The 21,047-nt window shown below is 44.8% G+C and overlaps 1 protein-coding gene across 4 annotated transcripts in view; it reads left to right on the top strand.

Moving 5' to 3' along the window:
* Window positions 1-21,047, top strand: part of PAK5 (p21 (RAC1) activated kinase 5) — a 291,608-nt gene that overhangs the window by 247,423 nt on the left and 23,138 nt on the right. For all 4 annotated transcript variants that reach the window (XM_032351407.1, XM_032351406.1, XM_032351408.1 and 1 more), the window contains 2 exons: window positions 3,417-4,202; window positions 20,135-20,626. In XM_032351407.1, coding sequence (XP_032207298.1) covers window positions 3,417-4,202; window positions 20,135-20,626 — 1,278 coding nt within the window. The remainder of the gene's footprint in view (window positions 1-3,416; window positions 4,203-20,134; window positions 20,627-21,047) is intronic.

Raw genomic sequence — 21,047 nt, 5'->3', positions numbered from 1 at the left:
TTCGTACTCAGGGCATCAAAAGAGGTCCATTTCTTCCTTTCCTCTCGCCTATGCTCACCCTTCCCTGTGCAAGGTATTGCTTCTCCCAAGTTCATCTGTTGTGGTGGGCGTAGATGTTCTTGCTCTGAGAAGAGGTCCTGCTGTATCTATGATACCTGGTTCTTTTTCTCTCTCGGGGATGCTCACACAAAACATCACCCCTTTGGACAATCCATCATATGCCGCCCCCACAAACAGTCACAATACTCCATATAATGGAATACTAGTCAGTGATTTTAAAGAATAGGGAAAAAATGACTATTAATTCACAGAACAACCTAGATTGACCTTAAATGCATTATAGTAAATGAAAGAAGCCAGACCAAAAGGCTCCTGACTGTTGGATTCCCTTCCTATGATATTCAAGAAAGGCAGAACTGTAACAGTGGAAGACAGATCAGCAGTATACCAAAGGTTTGGGGAGGACGTGGTGTCTCACCAGGGGAAGCTTAGGAGAATTTGAGTGGGCAGGTATAGAACTAATCTGTATGACTCTGTAATGGTGATACATGATGCTTCCCATTTATCAATACCCACAGAACTTTCCAGCACAAAGAGTAATTTTTTAAGCCAACCAGGAGATCAAGAGGATCCCAGGATGGAATACAAACTGTGGAAGAAGAATGTACCTGTTACAATGTCATTGAAGAGGGTGTTCCCTAACTGAGCAACTTTGGAGAACAAGGCTTTCTTTGAATGGAAGCTTTAAGCCCAAAGCCCATACTAAACACTATACTCTTGCAGTCAACAGTGTTTTCCATGGTGGTATGGGGTCATAATTCTGAAATGGCTACATCTATACACTGGGATTGAATATCCAAAAGAAAGGCAGATGAAGATTCAGGTTTTTCACCAACAAATAAGAGAGAAAGATGGAATGAACCATGTGGTCCTAGATGAAATTCAGAGACAACAGTAAGAATTCATGTTTAGCTTAATATAGTTACAGATGGACAGATATATTTAGAAATTTCTGTGCCTACTGGGGAAGTATATCGATGGGTTGTCTGGCTGTGTTCACAGAGACGGCCTGAAACCAGTGTCATCCCAGTAGCAATGAGCACACCCAGCAGCCAGATACTAGTTTCTAGTGTCATTATCCAGTTCAAGGAACCAGGCCTCTTGGATAAATGGTGGATTCTAGGGCAAGAGCAGGGAACTGACAAGATGAACCCAGGGCATCTTGTAGAGCCAAAAGGTAAGGAAGGGCTCAAAAAATAAGAAGATGGGGTTCGGGAAAGGGACAGAGCAGCCAGTCTGAAATAACTCTTAATAAATAAAGCTGGAACAATTAGAGCAACAGAACAAAACATAGTTTAGGGTTATAATTCAAAGAATAAAGCAAATATCCATGATTTCTATCCATACTGACACAACTGAATAATTGAATAAATAAGTAGAATTTGCAAGTCTCCTGGGCAGAAGAATTTCACATATGTTATATAGATACCCAACTCAAGGAGGGAGAGTGGCTTACTTCCAAGGGTATGGTTTGGAAAGCAGGGAAGGGAGGGGACTGTAACTCTACATGTGGAAACCTGGTGAACACTACCTGGGCCAGATGACCAAGGCCGCCATCATCAGTGATAAGCCATGTTGATCATAGGCACGCTGGATATGATGTGATAAAATTGGTACCTCACTCCATGATCTCCCCGCACTCCCCCACCAACCAATAAACTCAGTATAACCATGGGAAAAATATCAGACATTCCTGGTTGAGGGATATTCTGTGGAGCCCCTGACCACTCTTCCTTGAAACTGGCAAGGTCATCAGAAACAAGGAAAATCTGAGAAACTATCACAGGCCAGAGAAGACTAAGGGGACATGACACATCATATCCTGGATGGGACCCTGGAACACTAGGAAAGGAGCTCATGTTTAGTTAATAACAGCGTAAGATGTTAAAAGTACAGTAAGGGATATATGAATATATTCTATATATTCTCTTTGCAACCTGTTAATCTAAAACCATTCCAGAATTAAAAGTTTATTTAAAGGGCATCTGGGTGACTCAGGTCATGATCCCAGAGTCCTGGGATCGAGTCCCACATCTGGCTCCCTGCTCCGCAGGAAGCCTGCTTCTCCCTCTCCCACTCCCTCTGCTATTTTCCCTCTCTCGCTGGGTCTCTCTCTGTCAAATACATAAATAAAATCTTTTTTAAAAAATAAATAAAAATAAAAAAATAAAAGTTTATTTAAAAGAGGAGTATAGACCAAAAGTTTTAGTCCAGGACTGATTGGATAGAAAAAAACAAAACCTTGGCTTTCATCCTGGAGACTTTGAGAAACACGGATCTTATAAACCATAAGCTTTATAACTTTGACTTTTCCCTCTAGTTTGAAACCCTCTCTTCTACTGAGATGATTTTGAACTCCTTTGCTACATGCTCAAAGGTATTTTTCTCTTAAAATCCTGGAAGACCGAAGTCACAACACTTTGTTCTTTGTTCTTTGATCCACCCCCGTCATCTTTTGCGGCAAACCTTGTCATCATGAAGGCACAGCTGACTGGCTTTGTAAATGGTTTGTGATTTCTTGCTGTTCCTGGTATTCCGGTGTTATTTAGGTTCGTTAAAGGGAACATTTGGGCCTGGCAGTTTGTCACTAAGATTTCAAGTATGACTGTGTCAATTACTAAGCCGTCCGGACGTCAGCGATGATGATACCGAAGTGTGGCTCTAGGAGGCATTACAGTTAGATGATTAATGAGAATATCACATGTGATCACAAATGAAATCTCCCAAGGAATCTTCATGCTGTTCCTTACTTACAGTTCAGAAAGGGCCTTCCTCCTCCTTAAAATCTGGTAACTTCAATTTTCATGTCTTCCATAAAAAGCTTAAAAAAAAAAAAAAGAAATTGTGCCCATTTCTGGGTATATTAATACTCACGTGACAGTGTTTGCCAGTTTTGCAAATAATCTGAATAATGAATGTAAAAAATAATAAATGTGATTTTTCTTACAAGTTATACACTTAAAATTATAATCAGCCTATTGTTAGGTGGTTAGGGTTTATTATTTAAGGATGGGATGGGGTGGGGAGGAGGTTTCCCCTAAACTGGCAAATAAGACAATAATTGCTTATATAATCTTATATAGTCTTCTAAATGGCTTTTTGATGTTTAATTGATCTCTCAATCGAGTGAGGTAAAAGAAAATTTGCAGCTTAAGATCATTTGCAATTTAAGAATATGTGACTTATTTCACCACTGAAATCAGTCAACAATTTTTGTTTATTATCACTTTGTAGGGGATTCCCTGGGGTCATTTTTCCTCTGTGGTTTAAATTAGATGGAGTAGGGGCGGGATTCCAGCATCAGTTTGAAAGCATGAAATGTTTTCTTTAAATGGCATTCCCTTTACTGTTCCCAGACAATCGTTAGAGGAACTAAACCGTGCAAGGAAACCTCTATCAACGGCCTGCTAGAGGACTTTGACAACATCTCCGTGACTCGCTCCAACTCCCTAAGGAAGGAAAGCCCACCTACCCCAGACCAGGGAGCCTCCAGCCACGGTCAAGGTCATCGGGAAGAAAATGGCTTCATCACCTTCTCACAGTATTCCAGTGAATCTGATACCACTGCTGACTACACGACTGAGAAGTATCGAGAAAAGAGTCTATATGGTGACGACCTGGATCCATTTTATAAGAGCAGCCACGTGGCCAAGCAAAACGGGCATGTTACCAAGACCAAACACGGGGAGGCCCACTATCCTGAGATGAAGCCTTGGAAATCCGATCTCGCCAGATTTCCCCTTGATTATCACACACACTTGGACTCACTGAGCAAACCAAGTGAATACGGCGACCTCAAGTGGGAGTACCAGAGAGCCTCAAGCAGTTCCCCCCTAGATTACCCATTCCAGTTCACGCCTTCTAGAACTGCGGGGACCAGTGGTTGCTCCAAGGAGAGCCTGGTGTTCAGTGAAAGCGAGTGGGGACCCAGCCTGGATGACTATGATAGGAGGCCAAAATCATCCTACCTGCATCAGACCAGCCCTCAGCCCACCATGCGGCAGAGGTCCAGGTCAGGCTCAGGGCTCCAGGAACCCATGATGCCCTTTGGAGGAAGTGCATTTAAAACCCACCCCCAAGGACACTCATACAGCTCCTACACCTACCCTCGCTTGTCCGAGCCCACAATGTGCATTCCAAAGGTAAAGTTCTTCTTCCCTCCCATGGGCAGGCACCCCACAAATGCGGTGCTAGCGTGACCTTCTCACATAGATTCTAATGTGATGGTTTGCCTTTTAAGTGAGAATCCATTTTGAAAGCCTACCTGATTTCCATCAGCAAGCCCCAAGGGCAGAGGATATAAGGCAAGGCACGTTTATTCATTAAAATCAAAGTCTTTGGAGATCTCCTACAGGGTTTCTGATTAAAAGGCAAAAAAAAAAAAAAATCTTTTTTTGAAAGCTATCCTGATATACTACTATTAAATAGTGGGTGCTCATATTATACGAAGTCCTCTGTTAAGGAGCATATGATTGGAAGCCGTTAGATGGAGAAATACAGTGGTTCCTGCCTTCTGGCAAAGTTTACAAGAATCTGTTGAAAAGGAAAAAAAAAAGTCAGGATTACATGGTAAGTTTTTAATAAAGTTCATTTTAAAGTTAAATTTTAATATACTAACCGTTCGAACAGGTAGGGGGTGACAGCTCCTTGTGGTTTTGATTTTTCTCTGATGGTGAGTCACGTCTAGAACTTTTCCATGTACCATTGACCATTTGTATACCATCCCTAGAAAAATGTGTTTTTAAAAAATGTGTCCATTTTTTGATTGGGTTATTTGGTTTGTTTTTTGTTTCTTGTTTTTGCTATTGAGTTGTATGAGTTCCTTATATATATTTTTAACCCCTTTTCAGACATGGGTTGGCAGATATTTTCTCCCATCCCGTCCGTGCCTTTTCATTTTGCTGATCTTGCCCTTTGCTGGACAGAAGCTTTTTATTTGATGTAGTCCCACTTGTTTTCTTTTGCTATTGTTGCCTTTTGGCGTCAAAGATGAAAAATCATTGCCAAGACCAATGCCAAGGAATCTACCTCCTATTTTTCTTCTAAGAATTTATGGTTTCAGGTCTTACAGTCAAGTCTTCAATGCATTTTGAGTTAATTTTTGTATGTGTGTAAGACAGGCGTCCAGTTTCCTTCTTTTACATGTAGCTGTCCAATTTTCACAGCACCATATACTGGAAGGACTATCCTTTCTGCATTTGTGTATTCTCAGTTCCTTTGCCAAATATTGACTATGTATATGTAGGTTTATTTCTGGTCTCTAATGTGTTCTCTTGATCTATGAGTCTGCTTTTTTGCCAGTACCATCCTATTTTGATCACTATAGCTCTGTAATATAGTTTGAAATCAGGAAGCTTTGTTCTCCTTTATCAGGATTGCTATGGCTAATTAGGATCAAATATGACTTTTTTGTGTGTGTGACATATTTGAGCACTCATGGTAGGAAGCTGTTTAGGTCAAGATCATAGAGGAAGTTCTGTTCAGAGGAAGTAACATTTCAGCCCTGGGGCCATATTTGGTCCATTGATCTATTTTATCCACCAAATAGTCATTCCCAACTTCTGATAAATGAAGATATTTCACTTAAAATCTTCAACTTCTGGCTTTTAGGCTTCTCTTTAAAAAAGGTGGAGGGGAGGGAATGATCTGATACCCCTGGGCCCGCATTTTCACCTGGCACTGGGAATGGAATTGACTAGAGAAAAAGACTCCCCATTAGAGGAGACAGGTCCTGCCCAGCCCACTTCATTCATTTTCCCCATTAGCCTAATCCTTAAGGCATTTGGGATTTAATAGGACCACCACCACCACCCCTCCCACAACCCCTGACCACACAGCTCACAGAAGGAGAAACAAAGACAGGGAAGTCATGTAACATGCTTAAGTTTTCGTAGTTACTTGGTTGCAAAACAAGGATGAAATCCAGGTCTGGTCTTTCTCCTAGTCCTGCATTTTTCCCTTTATGTGGGCATATGTTATTTAAGGGGCTCAATCGCATTTGCCCCTAAAACCCATGAGAGCCCCCAGTGACCACCAGAACTCTAGGCTAAGTAAAGGAATAGGAAGAGGTTGGAGGGAAGGGATAATTTGATTCATTCCTTGCTAGATCCCTCTTCCTACAGACTTCCAAATATAAGGCAAAGCAGATCTGCTCTGAAATCTAGTTTTGTTAATCCCAGAAACAATGCAGAAAACTATTATGGCTCAGAAAAGAAATACGTAAAGCAGAAACAATGCAGAAACTGTTGTGGCTCAGAAAAAAAATAATATACTAGCCCTTGGGTACTTCTACCAAGGGTTTTTCAGCCCTCATAATCAAGGGCTCCAAAGATGTAAGCTGCTGTTCCATTTCACAGGAGACCCATGAGAAAATCACAAGCAGAATTAGTGGGAGGGTAGGAGGTGAGAGACACGTTAGTAATTAAAATGTTTACTTGATTAAAAATATAACATCTCTCTAAAAAGACTTAGGTGCCTGTGACTTCAGAGCTGTACTCTTAAAAATCTACCAATCACATTTGGATTTTCTGTTGAGGGAAGATATAGAGATCATGACTCAGATAATTTGTGCCTCATGGAAAGTCCTAGAGGCTGGTGGGTTATGTTCATATCTCAGATAATCCATGAAAGCATGTAGTTTGTGTGGGTCTCCAGACAGAGCAAAAATGAGGAGGGATGGGTATGCGTAAGTGAGAAAGAGACTGACAGACACCAGTTTTCTATTTTGGACTAATGGAGAAGAAAATACCATTAACCCATAGGAAAAACTCCTCCAGTGCTGTCGACCTACCTGATTTTCCCGTTGACAAGACAGGAATCAAGGATGTTATAAACCTGTAGGTATCGTCTATCTCCCTACTTCTGAATGTCTGGGGCTAGGGCTGGGCAGATAAAACCTCGGGCGACAAATGAAGCCCAACAAAATCCATCCACACCACACAACTATAAAAACAGCCTGATGTGGAGAGAGGATGCTTTCCACCGTCCCCTGCAGACAAGTCTGCTTCACAGGGAGGGAAACTGGCTAGAGACAGTGTCACTGGGCATCTGATTTTGCTCATTCCACTGTTCTCCAGGGAGCCAGCAGCCGCCAGCTCGCGTGTGTTGGTGCTGACCCAGCAATCCGTCCCCTGCTCTGGCTTCAGCCCTGAGAAGCACCCCCACCCCGGCCCCTGCCCCCGCGTAATCACAGTTCTGCCAGCTCAGTAAGCACTCACTGTGTGCCAGACACACGTGTTGCCTTGTTGAGCCTCGTAGTCCTGGAAGTCAGGAACTCTTGCCTGCTTTGCACCTCTGAGGAATCTAGGGGATTGGAGGGGCTCAGAAACAGCCCAGTCAGTCATCCGAGCTCATTGCTGAGCTGGCATCCATCTCTCCAGGCTCAACCCCTACGCCAGACATTAGACACATCCCCAGTGGCCCAGGAATAGCCTTTGCATTCACCTCACCTTGCAAACTCCTTTAAATACCTGCAGCCATGAAGCTCCCTTGGGGAGTGTGGTCCTGTCCCACTCAATAGCGGGATTTCTCAGCCTCCATACTGTGGACATGCTGGGCCTGATGGTTCTGTCTTGTAGGCGGCTGCCCTGTGCACTGGAGGAGGGTAAGCAGCGCCCCTGGCTTCTGTCCTTGCATGCCAGTAGCATCCCTTCCTGTGCCATCCAGGTTATTTCCAGACACTGTCAAATGACCTATGGGGCAGCAGGGAGCAAAGCTGGCCCCAGCTGAGAAATCACTGTTCCATAGCTAACCATTTTGCAAGTACTTTTGGGCATTCAAGGGTGTAGGTCCTAGAGATAAACTACCCCCAGCTTAAACCTGGGTGAGTAAATGGCTTAAACTCCACTCCTCTGTCTATAGAATGGGAATAATCACGTTGTGTGAGGGTTAAATAAGTTAATAATTAGCAGTAGTCTATTTATGAATGCACACTGTCGACACCTGAATCTGTAGGTCTAGCGTGTGGACAGGAGACAGCTGTGACATGAAGCTGAGGGTTACTGTGCTCCAGGCACCGAGCTAAGGATTTTGTAAGCACTCCGCGATTTAGCCCTCACGGCAATGCTGGAAGACTTGAAGATCATCTCCCTTTTATAGTTAGAAAGCTGAGACTCAGAGGCTAGCTCTTTACAGGCAGACAGCTGAGTCAGGACCCAAAATTAGGTCCATCTGACCGCACAGTCTGTATATTCCAGAACATTCCTTTTTCCCCAGAAGAAAACTGAGGACCAGAAAGATGGGTATGAGGCCTTGGGACCCAGATGTACACACCACAGGCAGCCCTCATCTCGCTGGTGAGGAATGGGTGATGAGTCACAGACAGATTTGGGGCACACAGGGAATGTGCTTGATTCTCTCTGTTCTCAGTGAGGGGGAATCCTCTGAGAAGCTCCTTAGCCTCACCCAGTCTGTGTGAAAAGCTAGGACCACAGGCCAGAAAGGAGGCATTAAGAGTGAAGTTCCCTGAGACACTCATACGCATTCACTCTACCTTGACTGCTGGTCTTATTCCGTTTTCTGAATGACAACCAGATGTTCTCACCCGTTACAGAAGACATTACGAGCACAAGTTCTAGAATCCAGTTCGCTGGATTCACACACTTACTGGCTGTAGGATCTTGTGTGTGCCTCCATTCCCTCCTCTGTAGAGTGTTTCCGTGACTGCTTTGACCTTCTTCTACAGATGAAAAAAGAGGAGTAAATGTAAAGGAGTCCTCACACAGCAGACGCTCAGTGTTAGCCCCGATTCCCCGACGCATTTCTGGTTGGAAAACATGTCCCCATATCTGCTAACACCATCCATGGAACATTTTACATATTCTCAACATATGTTGAGAACAAGTTCCAGGTAACTTTGACCTCACAGCCATTCTGTATAGACTAATAAGTTCTGCCGTCCTCACCTCAGAGATGCGGGTCCCAGAAGGCCAGAGTAGCTGTGTGACTTCCTCAAGGCCCCGCCATGCCTCAGTGAGCTAGCCTGAGGGCCCCAATCCCACCACCCTACTGCTTGCTCTACCTGCTAGAATGGGCATGAAGTTCTCAGAGTTCCCGGATGTTAAGAGAGGGCAGAGTATCCAGCAGCATTCAAGCAGGAAGCACCATCCATAACTCTACATCTGTCATTACGATGAAGGTTCTTGCCAACCAACCCCTCCATGTTACGCCTACCATCCCCTGTGTCCCGGGCAGCCAAGTGACCAGTGCTGCATCCCAGCACAGCCCAAACAGAGGACATATTAAAGGGATCTGAGCAAAGATAGAGGGTGTAAGAAAAACTGGCACGATTCCCCAGATCTTTCTTCTGGGGTCACCAGTGCAATGGTTCTTTTCACTGCTTAGCTGTCACTCTGCTTTCCCTGGAAGGAAAAAGCAGCTGAGGTGGTGTGCTCAGCCTTCCTGCCCCAGTAATTGAAGGACTCACTGTTCTCTGTGGCACTTGCACACCCAGATTCAGCCAAGGTCCAGGGACAAAACTGCAGTTCCTTATCCCAGCTGAACTCTTGCTGAGATCCTCTTAGGGCCCAATGGGTCACAAGATGGCAATACTTATGAAATCTTATGGGCTGCAGCAAAAATCAGAGGTCGGGGGGCGGGGGGCGGGGAGAAAGAGAGAGAGTGGGGGAGGGAGAGAGAAGTGCTAATCACTTAACAGAACCATGGGTATTATTTCTACTTTTTTCTTTACATATAGGCTTTTATAGGATATTCCTTAAGGTTCATAAAACCTGAAAACATCCAACAAGGTGATTCAGAACATCTCGAAGACTAGTCCCTCTATCAGGCTTCACGGGGCCTTTGCGTATGAATAGACAAATCTTCCCGCAAATATTCTCATGCCTCAAAGTAAATTGTGCTTTAGTCACTGTGAGTGAGTTTTCCATTACCAAATTAAAATGAAATTAATCTGACCTGGCAATATCTGTCCTGGCTGTCTTAGAGGCCCTGATGTACTTGAACCATATTCCGCAGCAGGCAGCTGGTCCCCAGGGATACAGACACCATCCCTCCCTACCCATGCTGCTGCAGGCAGGGGCAGATCTCAGGTCTGAGTCGTCTGCTCTTGAACAGAAGATGCGTTCTTTGAGTTTGGAAAAGCAAGTGGGGGGGGGGGGCGGTGGTTAATTGAACATACCAGTCCAGAGGTGGAGGAAGAGACATGTACGCTTGAGCCTGCTGACTGAGCGCAGACCTATTCATTTTTATAAAATATTTTATTTATTTATTTGACAGACGGAGATCACAAGTAGGCAGAGAGGCAAGTGGAGAGAGAGGAGGAAGCAGGCTCCCTGCTGAACAGAGAGCCCCATGTGGGGCTCGATCCCAGGATCCTGAGACCATGACCTGAGCCGAAGGCAGAGGCTTTAACCCACTGAGCCATCCAGGCACCCCCCCCCCATTCATTTCTTTAACTAGGCTTTGCCTACACGTGCAGGTCATAAGCCACATGTCCAGACTCTCTCAGAGTCCTTTTGCCGTATATTCTCTAAGGCGAAGAAAAGCACAACTCTTCCAACTTCACATCACAAGGTGTAAGTTCCTACATGCCTAACTAGGAATCCAGCGTCACGGTTTGGGAGAGTTCCTTGCCAAACACTAAACATGGTGAATGGCTGTCTGCTACGTGCAATTTGGAAATCCAGCCAGCATCTGACTATCCAGAACTTAAGCTACTTTCAAGTCCCCCGCATTAGAACCTTAAGCAGACACCTGATTCTTTAGGTCCCCAGAGGTCTGGCTCATGACCACTGTTCTCTGGCAGTGACAGCGCGTGCTGCTTGCCTTTCTTAACCAAAATCAAATGGCAGCTCATAGCGTGCGTTGTGTCCCTTTGTCATCGGTGAAACAGGGCCACTCCATTGAGTAAATGAAAATAAGTAATTCGCAGGAGACTGACTGTGGACGGGCACGCATTGAAGCCTCGCCTCCAGCAGGAGTAGCAGCCACTGTTCCAAGAGGATGCAGCAATGTGCCCCCACCTGAGGGCAGGCGGGGAACAGCCCCCATCAGTGGCAGTCCTGCCCACAGCAGGGAGAATCGGCACAGCAAGACACAGCCAGAGGGACACAGGAGAGTAAATACATATTCAAGACACAGGACTGAATGAATCCCTTTCCCCTAATTGCCAGCCTCTAAAACGTCCCTGCAGAGAAAGCTAGTTACAGATTCTCTCTGGAATTCTTATAGGCAGTCCTTTTGCTTTCCCAAAGCCGAGGCTGGTCTTCATATATTTCCCTTTGAGTCAAGTAAGGACAATTTAAGATGTCCTTTTCCTGTTCAGATAGTAGGGGCCTGTGATTCACTTTTATCCCACGTTTGATTTATGTACAGTGAACAACACGCAGTCTGGTTTTTTCCTCTTTGAGCTGAGCAGTCTCTGCTTTATTGTACTCAGAAAAGGTGGATTGGAGCACCTCGCTCAAGCAGCTGCCAACAGCCACCTCCCGTCCCTTGTAGCTCTGTGGGCAGTGGAAAGAGAGACTCGCCATCTTTCACGGAGCATCCTGCAGCCCCGATCCTTCCCGCGGGGACACAGTCTCACCGGGCCCCTCCCCCACCACCACCCCACCCCCACCAGCCCAGCGTGATCTCGCCACAGCCTCCCTGTCACCAGTACAGAAGGCCACTGTGACAAATAGATGTTGCAGCAGGATCTTTTTTTTTTCCTTTTTTCCTTTTCTTTCTCTCGCCCTCCCCCCAACCAAATCTTTTTTTTTTTTTCCCCCAGCCTTGGCATAAAATGGTCAAATGATGTTCTACTGCAGAATTCAATTTCACAGTTCAGTTAGGTCCTTGATTACACTGCCAAATTCAGATTAATGTGCATTTAACGAACATGGATCAGGGGAATTCTGGCTGACAGCCAGCTGTAATCGGAGCAATTGATAGCTATGTGGAGTTTTATGCCCCGTCCACCCCTGCGCACCACTGGTGAAATTGATTGATTAAATGAATTCATTGCTATAATTATTTATAATTTTGATACATCGCAAGCCTGTGTCTGACCCCATCCTCAGGGACTTGGTGCCCATTGTGGAAAGGTAGTCCAGCTGAGTCGTTAGCCCCGGATTATTTATTCCCAGATCATAGAGCCTTTTGTTTGTTTTGTGCCGTTATTTTTTTATGGGGTTTGACTCGACTTGAAAAAGCACATTCTTAAAGAACGCCTTGGTATCGTATGCTAAAAGGCAACAAAAATGGAAACTAAACTACCAATGTATGTGATTAACCGTTTCAAGGAGGAAGGGAAACCAAGACTGCGTAGATGTTCTTTTCGTACGTTTAAAGATTCTTGTAGAGAGAAGTCCTTTTCAGACTATATTTGATTTTCGGTGACTATTAGTGGCCCTTGAGCACTGCCACTATGTCCTTCGGCAGGATGGGGGGTAAACTGCAAAAGGACCTGGTCTTCTCTGCTTACATCTCGCCATATGGAAATCCCCTGAAAGGCCCTGGTCCCATTTCCACGAAGTTACTCTTTCACAAAACCCCCGGGCTATTCTCTTGGGGGCGGTGGGGGTGGGAAGAATGCCTTTCTCGTGTTTATTGTCTTCCCTCCTGCATAGTGACTTTCCTACCCCTGCTTCCAGTCCCCATCCCATGCCCTTGTGATAAAGTCCTCAAAGGTGAACCATGTCTGTCCATCGATATTTTGGAAATGGTGCGGGTGGTGGGAGGTCCATTGGATTTGCTCATTAAATATCTGTACCTCTCGCTGGCCCAACTTCACTATATTATGGTTTCACTCAATGATTAAACCCTACCTCCATCTCAAGAAACTATATTCCAAATGTTAATCTCTCTTCCTTTTTTTTTCTTTTTTTTTTTTTAGAATATATTTGAAAGTCAGGTTGTAAAAACGATCACACAGGTCGGGTTTTACTCCTGTGTTTACATGCATGAACTCTGGTGCGTGTCTGTGCAAAACAGCATATATGGATACATCAGATTTTTTCACCTACTTCCAAATATAGGATATCATGATGATTTAGAGTAGGACAATGAAATAATTAGAACTGTTTAAGAGCCACGTAAGAGGGCCAGGAGGCCTTGTTATGGAAGAAAGCTTGGGCTTGCTTGCTTCTTAGAGGAAGAAAGGGCATTATTATATCTGAACACAAAGTTCTGGTTTGGCCAACGTGAAAATGAAAGCAATAAATTCTGTACATAGATGATCAGCTCATTTTGCCGTGATGGTTATTTCTTTGTTGTGTATTTGGAACTGATTCCTCTAAAGCAAGACTGTTCAAACAAAACAACTTAATTTTCCTTTACCACCCTGCTCCCCCAGCCAGGCATTATCATTCATCATTTTCTGGCCCTTGCATTTCTTGTATCTTGCTCCCAGCTGCCCCCAGAAGACAGCTGAGCCCCCAGGGAAACACCCTACCCAGACTTTTGCTCTGTAGTTTTCTTTCCACACCATGCCCACCTCTGTCCTGACCATGTCTACCTTCTTATCATTGAAGGATAAGTCTGAGAACATATCAAAGGCCCAAGTTCTGAAATGACATTATCTGGATTTAATCCCAACTCCCGCCTCTTAATAGCTTTGGGACCTTTGCATGAGCTGCTTAAACTCTCTCTGCTTCCGTCTCCTTATCTGTAAAATGGGACAATTATGAGGCCTGTCTCATTGTTTAACTTGAGGTTTAAATGCATTCACATATATAAAGTGCTGAGAACTCAACGAGTGGCAAATAGAATTAACACTCGTATATATCACTCCTACAAGGGTAGACTCCTAACAGAGCAGTTGGTAAATGAAAGGGGCCGTCCTTGGGCTCCCAGTGAAATGCTCCTGCATTTTCTCCAGGAGTGAGTGCCCCAGCCTTGATAGTACAGATTGAGGAGGTGACAGATAATGGTAGAAATGCCAAAGCAGGCAAGAAACCAGGCCTGTGATGCCAGTGTGCCTTGCACCTGGGACATCTAGACACCCTCCCTGAGAGTGAAGGACAGACCAGAGCAGAAGAACTAGGTTGCACAATCTTCTTAGGGTTATGGGGCCATTCGCCTTGGATTGCTGGTAGGTAGTAATTTCACCTCCCTGAACCTCCATTTTATCAACAATTAAATGGGACAAATTTCCCCCTTCTTGGCTCTCAGAAAAAGAATGAGGGTGCCACAAATATGCAGGCTAGCAATCCCATCAGGGAACCCACAGTTGGGTCACTAAGACCCAACTGAGGGCTGTAAGTCAGCAACTTGGGGGGCCTGAACAGGGTCACTCATCCCCTTCGCCTTCCCAAAGTCAACTATCTGTCTGCCATCTTCTCCTTGAGCAGATGGAAGCCCGGAGGGAGGACCCCATGTTCTCTCAATGGGGAGGCAGTCAATTCTCCTTCCGTAGGTACACCTCAAGCTTGGTTGCAACAATGATCCCTCATGAGAGTGGTTCTTCCTCATCCATCATTATTTCTTTGAGTCTGTGCCTCTTACTGGCAGCCATGAAAAACAAGAGCAAGGTTTTGTCGCAAAGACCTACTTTCCAAGACCTTTAGCTCCCAAGTGAACAACTCAGCCTTTCCTCTCTGACTGGAAATGGTCCCATTCATGCAGGCGAGGCTCCTCTTCTTTATGCCACACACTGGCTGCCAAGAGCAGACGCTGATAATGCTGCTGACAGTTGGTAAAGAAGAAAAGTGGCCCGAGGCAGTGTGGAGTGATGTCTGCGAATCCTCCTGGATACAGCTTCCTTATTTTTAATATATCTTCGGAGATCAGTTATACATGCTTGTGGGGAATGAATCCAATTTCGCTTAACATACAGGCGCCAATCCTCCACGGAAGACACTGGGGGATGCTGGCGTGTGATAGCTCCCAGGACATACTTTCAGAAATAAAAGTCATGGCCCCCACTTGCCCCACATGCTGGCCTTGTAATTAGCCTGGGCCTGGCTAATCTCAAAGTTAATTTAAGGGAAGAACCCAGTTGTTTAATTTACACTGACATCTTCTTCCCCCCTCTCCACCTCACATAAACACCCCCATTTTTCCTGTGTGTAGCCCAGATCCAGGGGCTTAGCAAAACTTCAGTGTCATTCCAAATACAGCATCTTAATTATAATGCGGTCTTCAATATATTATAATTCAAAGCACCTTTTCTGATTGTTTTGAGGACTAGTGTTTAGGAATACATATGCTACCGGTACGTTATCTTCAATAAATGCTGGCTGGTTGGGTTTGAAAATAATATTTTACTCTTTATTTTCTCTGACATTCCCACTCTGCTAAGGACTTTCTATAATGATACCAGAGCCTTGAATGTATTGGCCAGTCATTATGCAAATCTTTTGATGTGTGTTCTGTCCTATAGAGCTCAAAGTGACTAAAGAAGTCATCGTTATTGTGATGACTCCCATTTTACAGGTGAGAAAACTGAAGCACAGGAGTTGAAATAACTTGCTTGATGTCATGCAACTGGTAAATGGCCAGCAAGGTTTTTGAACCAAGAGCCTGTTTTCTCAGACACCAGGTCACTCTGGGTTGCCACAGTTTAGCCTCCTTAAAGCCCTATGAGGGAGGTATTTATGATTCTCGTTTTACAGATAAGGAAACTGAGGCTCAGAGCAGCTCAGTGATTTGACAAAGCTGTCAGAGTCAGAACTGAACCCTATGTATGTCCCTCAAAAGCATGTGTTCTCTGTTGAACAATCAGGACAGGGCGCTGGCTTTGCAGTAGCCTGGTTCCTGCTGGTTGCTGCTCGTTGGCGCAAGGCTGTCTGACTGGTGAGCTCACCTGAGTAGATGATGGTGTTCTCCAGACTGGGAAGGGCTGCACTGTCACTTGGGAGCCAGTAAATGGGACAGAAGTGAGAACAGTGCCATGGCAACAATGTTAAGGAGCCCACTGTGTATAGCTCTTGCTGTCAGATCATGGAATAGACATTTGTTCATGCTGTGTGTTGGAGCAGGAGCTTGAGACACCTGCCTTCTTCTCGCCGGCCGCCATATTGCCAGGTCCAATGACTGATATATCCCATCCTACTTCACTTCTCTCTGGCATCCAAATGGCTTCATTACTCCTTCTTCTTGAAATGTATTCCTCCCTTGGCTTCAGGACCCCATAGCCCCTTCGTTTCTTTCCTGTATCACTGGCCAGTTCTCTGCTCCTTTATGCAACATCCTTCTGCTTTTTCTGTTCTCTGAATGTTGGGGTCCTTGAACCTTCTCTCACACATGCAGCATTTTGGCTTTTAATACCAACTATCATACTAACGGTATGATTCTCACCAATGACTCCCAGGTGCATGGCATTAGTTTCAGCTCTTTCCTGGACTCAAAGCATGTCTAAGTCCCCTCAGCAACATCTCTGCATGAATGCTTGATAGTTCTCCCAGTCTGAACACAGCCAAGCCAGAATTCTTGGCTTTACCATGCGATAGTTACCTCTTGCTCTGAAACAAATTATCACAAAACTTAATGACTTAAAACAATAATACACATTCACATAGTTTCTTTGGGTCAGATTTCTGTGACTAAACTAGCTGCATGATTCTGGCCTTGAGACTCTCAAGAGGTGGCAGTCAAGATGCCTGCTGGAGCTAGTCCTCTGAACGCTTGACTGGGGCCAGACGATCACTTCTAGGATGGCTCACATGGCTGTTGGAGGAAGGCTTCAGTTTCTGACTCTTGGCAGGAGGTTTTGCCCTTCAGCCTCTCTGTAAGATTCTTGAGTGTTCTCATGACGTGACAACAGGAGAGACTCAGAGCAAGCGATCCAAGAGAGAAGGCAGTGGAGCCACGATATCTTTCTTGGTCCCAGAAGGCACTGGCTGTCACTTCCACTGTATTCTTTTGATCCCACAGAGGAGCCTAATATGGTGTAGGAGGAGACGACACAAGGATCCTCAGACCCTATCTTGGATGGAGGCTGATTGCCACACTTCATGAGCCTACCCCTGCCCTGCTACTCCTCAGACCATTAAATGGCCTGTTGCTCAGGCCAAAATCCTGGGAGTCATCTTTGATTCTTTCCTTTCACATTTTAATCCAATCCACCAAAAATCGTGCCAGCTCTATCTTCAGATCCTACCATAGGCCCCAGCATTTCTTATCCCAACTAGAGGACCCTCTCTAATCTCAACTCACATTGACCACAACAAGCTAACTGGCATCCCTGTTTCTACCTTTGCCCCAAAGGTCTCTTCTCCTCTAGCACCCAGAGATCAACATCAAGCTCATATCTCTCCTCTCTTCTCAGCAAACTGTAGTGGTTCCCACTTTAATCAGAGTGACTACCAGTGCCCTTGCAATGACCTACATGATCATCCCTCTGGCTTCTTTTCTGGCCATCGTTCATACCAGAAGAGTCCCTATGCTGTTTATGAAGCCTGTATTTGCCTAGAATCCTGTGTGTGCCCTCTGCCCAGACGACCCCTCTCCTATTCCCTCGAGTCAGCCAGATTTCTACTCATTCATCTTAAATCTTTTCCTCTATTTCCCTTCATATCTTTATTACTACTGGACTGCATACTATACACTTACTGGTTTTCTTGGTTATTATATGTCTCCTTCTCTAGAATATAAACCCCATGAGGGCACAAATACCATCCATTTTTATTATCACTGGACCTTCCCGTGGAACCTGAAATGATGCCTAGCACATAATAGTAGCTCAAGGATTAATTTGTGGACTAAATGAATTAATGAATGTACTACATGGGAACAATGGGCTTATTTGGAAAGATACCACCCAATAGAACTTTCTGCAGTGGTGGAAGTGTTGTGTATCTATGCTTTCAATGTGATGCCTATTAGATACTTAAAATGTGATTAATATGACTGAGGATGCAAATTTTTATTTTAGTTTTATTTTTTTATTTATTTCATGTTGCCAGTAGCTACCATATTAGAGTAGATCTAGATCCTTGAGGTGGATGGGGCATGGAGACATGTCCATGTCATTTCATGTACATCCCAGTAGAGCTGTAGAGACTTCCTAGGGTACTGTGTTAATAAGGAGCCTGAAGTCCAGTCAAAAATCTTTTTGAGCACCTTCTGTGTACTCAGCACCGTGTTGTCATCAGGATATCACACAGGAGTGTAGTGATTGATTAGTGCCTTCGGCCCTGGGCAAAGAGGTTAATGTGTTATGATGTGGTATATTTACCATATGTCACCTTAGTTGTTCCAGAGCTAGTCAGAGGTCCTTCTTGATCCCTCCCAGGGAGTGATTGCTGGAATGTACACCTAGTGTTCTATAAACCCCTCACTTGACTCCTCCCATCCCTGCTTTGCCTGCCCTCCCTATTCTCCTCTGAGTTCCCTCAATCCAGTCTTCATAACTAGAGTAGAATGTTTTCTGCCGGAATCCTTTCGAGGGATGACCAAATTGGCTTTCACACACATGCTCCTGCAAATTTTGGCTAGTCTCAATTATAGTTCCACTTATTTGATGAGAACATTGCATGTGTTTACCATATAGTCCATACTGAAAAGCTGCTTAGCACAGGGAGTCATATTTTCCCTTTTACCTATACCTGCTAGGTGATGTATATGGCCCTTACTCCCCTCTAGTATATGAGTTCAAAGGCATGGGGAAAGCATTCTACCCCCGAGATTTCTCACTGAAGACTAACATCCTTTAATGACAGATGGGATCTCTTATTCCTAAAAAAGAAAATAGGGTCCAAACACCAAATAACACCTTGGATAAGGCACATTTTAACTAAAACTTCCCTGTGCTTCACCTGAGTGGAGAAGGTCCTTTCCTAGGAGCAGTGGGTACAGTTGGTGCCCCAACCTTTTCCCTTCATACACCTATTATTTCTGTCTGCCAACATTGCTTTTCTTTGTCTAAGGTGGTAGTTCTCTGGCAAGAGCAATTTTGCCCATATTTTGGGGACATTTGGCAACGTCTCAAGCAATGTGTCTGGTCCTAACTGGCAGAAGTGGCTGCTACTGGCATCTAGTGGGTAGAGTCCAGGGATGATGCTGAACATCCAGGACACACAGGGATGTCACCAACATCAGAGAATTATCTGGACCCCAGAATTAATGGTACCAAGATTGAGAAATTCTGTCACTACCCACTGGAGCCTGCTCAGCCCAGGACATGGGAAGTCAGAAGTGCCAGGAAATTAATATTCATGGAAGTAGGTATTAAACAATGTTTTGAAGGGAGGCAGTTCATAAATACCCCAGCTCTTGGCCCCTCAGATGGGACAGCTCCAAGGTACATGCTTAACATAGTCTCCCAGAGTGGTTGCTTACCTGGTGGAATTCGGTTCCAGTTGCTTGACTGATGACGTGCTGTGTGTGTTAGGGTTCACCAGAGAGATAACCAGTAAGGGGATGTGTATGTGTACACAGAGTCTCTCCTCTGGGGATGACATTAATCCTTCCACTTAAAGCCTTCAACTGATGGGATGCAGCCTACCCACATTATGGAGGATAATCTGCTTTGCTCAAAATCTACTGATTTAAATGTTAAGCACATCTTTAAAAAGTAAATAAATACTTTCACTGTAATATCTAGACTAGTTTTTGACCAAATAACCAGATGCCATAGCCTCACCAAGATAACACATAAAAATTAGCCATCACACTCAATGACTCACCGTTCATTGGTTTTCCCCTTCTGTGTCTTCACTTCATAACTCCTGGAATCACCTTCCACTACTTGCATTTAAATTCAGGCCTCATAGTCTGCTTCTGGGGATTTTTATTTTTTTTTAAGATTTTATTTTATTTTATTTTTTATTTATTTGACAGGGAGAGTACAAACAGAGCGAGCAGTAGAGGGAGAACTTGATGCAGGACTTGATTCTAGGACCTTGGGATCATGACCTGAGCCGAAGGCTGATGCTAATCACTTAACCAACTGAGCTACCCAGGCATCCATGCTTCTGGATTTTTTAGTAGGGAAAGGAGAAAAGAGCGGCTGAATGGGGAGGTTGTAGGGTAGGTAAAGGGTCTAGAAGCAAGAGCAAGCTTGGACCTCACAAGGCAAGCATCACCCACAACCATCTCGTGTACGGTGCTCTTCAGTTAGGCCAGCTGTGGCTTGGCTCACTGCAGCATTCAGATCTAGCATGTGAATCCTCTCCATCTGTGTCTGTCTTCCCAGGTGGATTACGATCGAGCACAGATGGTCCTCAGCCCTCCGCTGTCAGGGTCTGACACCTACCCCAGGGGCCCCGCCAAACTACCTCAAAGTCAAAGCAAAGCAGGCTATTCCTCAAGCAGCCACCAGTACCCATCTGGGTACCACAAGGCCACTCTGTACCACCACCCCTCCCTGCAGACCAGTTCCCAGTACATCTCCACGGCTTCTTACCTGAGCTCCCTGAGTATCTCATCCAGCACCTACCCCCCACCCAGCTGGGGCTCCTCTTCAGACCAGCAGCCCTCCAGGGTGTCCCACGAACAGTTTCGGGCTGCTCTACAGCTGGTGGTAAGCCCAGGAGACCCCAGGGAATATTTGGACAACTTTATCAAGATCGGAGAAGGGTCAACCGGCATCGTGTGCATTGCAACCGAGAAACATACAGGGAAACAAGTCGCCGTGAAGAAGATGGACCTCCGGAAGCAACAGAGGCGAGAACTGCTTTTTAATGAGGTAGTTGGTGTGTTCGGATCACTCTTTCTTTCCTATTTAACATTTATTTCCCATTTCAAAAATATTACCTCAGAAAGCACTGAAAATATAAATACAAAGATCACGTTCCCATAATCCTTTCTTCTGGCCTTTGTCTCTGCGGGTATGGTTCTCTAAAGTGCTTCATGTGGATCAGCCACCATGACCTTGGCTTGATTTAAACAACCAACCTGTGAGACAGAAAGATGCTACCGCCATGGCCACAATGAAATTTGGACTCAGATAGGTGAAGTGGCTAGCCCAGGGTCACACAGCAGGTCAATAGCATAGCTGGGATTTGAATTCTAACAGATTCCAAAGACTCATGTTACGCTATCCACATGGGTGTATATACATGTTTGTGATACCATGTTTGCCCTTTCTAGCCATTTTTTTTTTACTA

The sequence above is a fragment of the Mustela erminea genome, chromosome 7 (genome assembly GCF_009829155.1).
Source record: "Mustela erminea isolate mMusErm1 chromosome 7, mMusErm1.Pri, whole genome shotgun sequence".
Lineage (NCBI taxonomy): Eukaryota > Metazoa > Chordata > Mammalia > Carnivora > Mustelidae > Mustela > Mustela erminea.
This window is presented reverse-complemented; position numbering and strand designations above follow the sequence as displayed.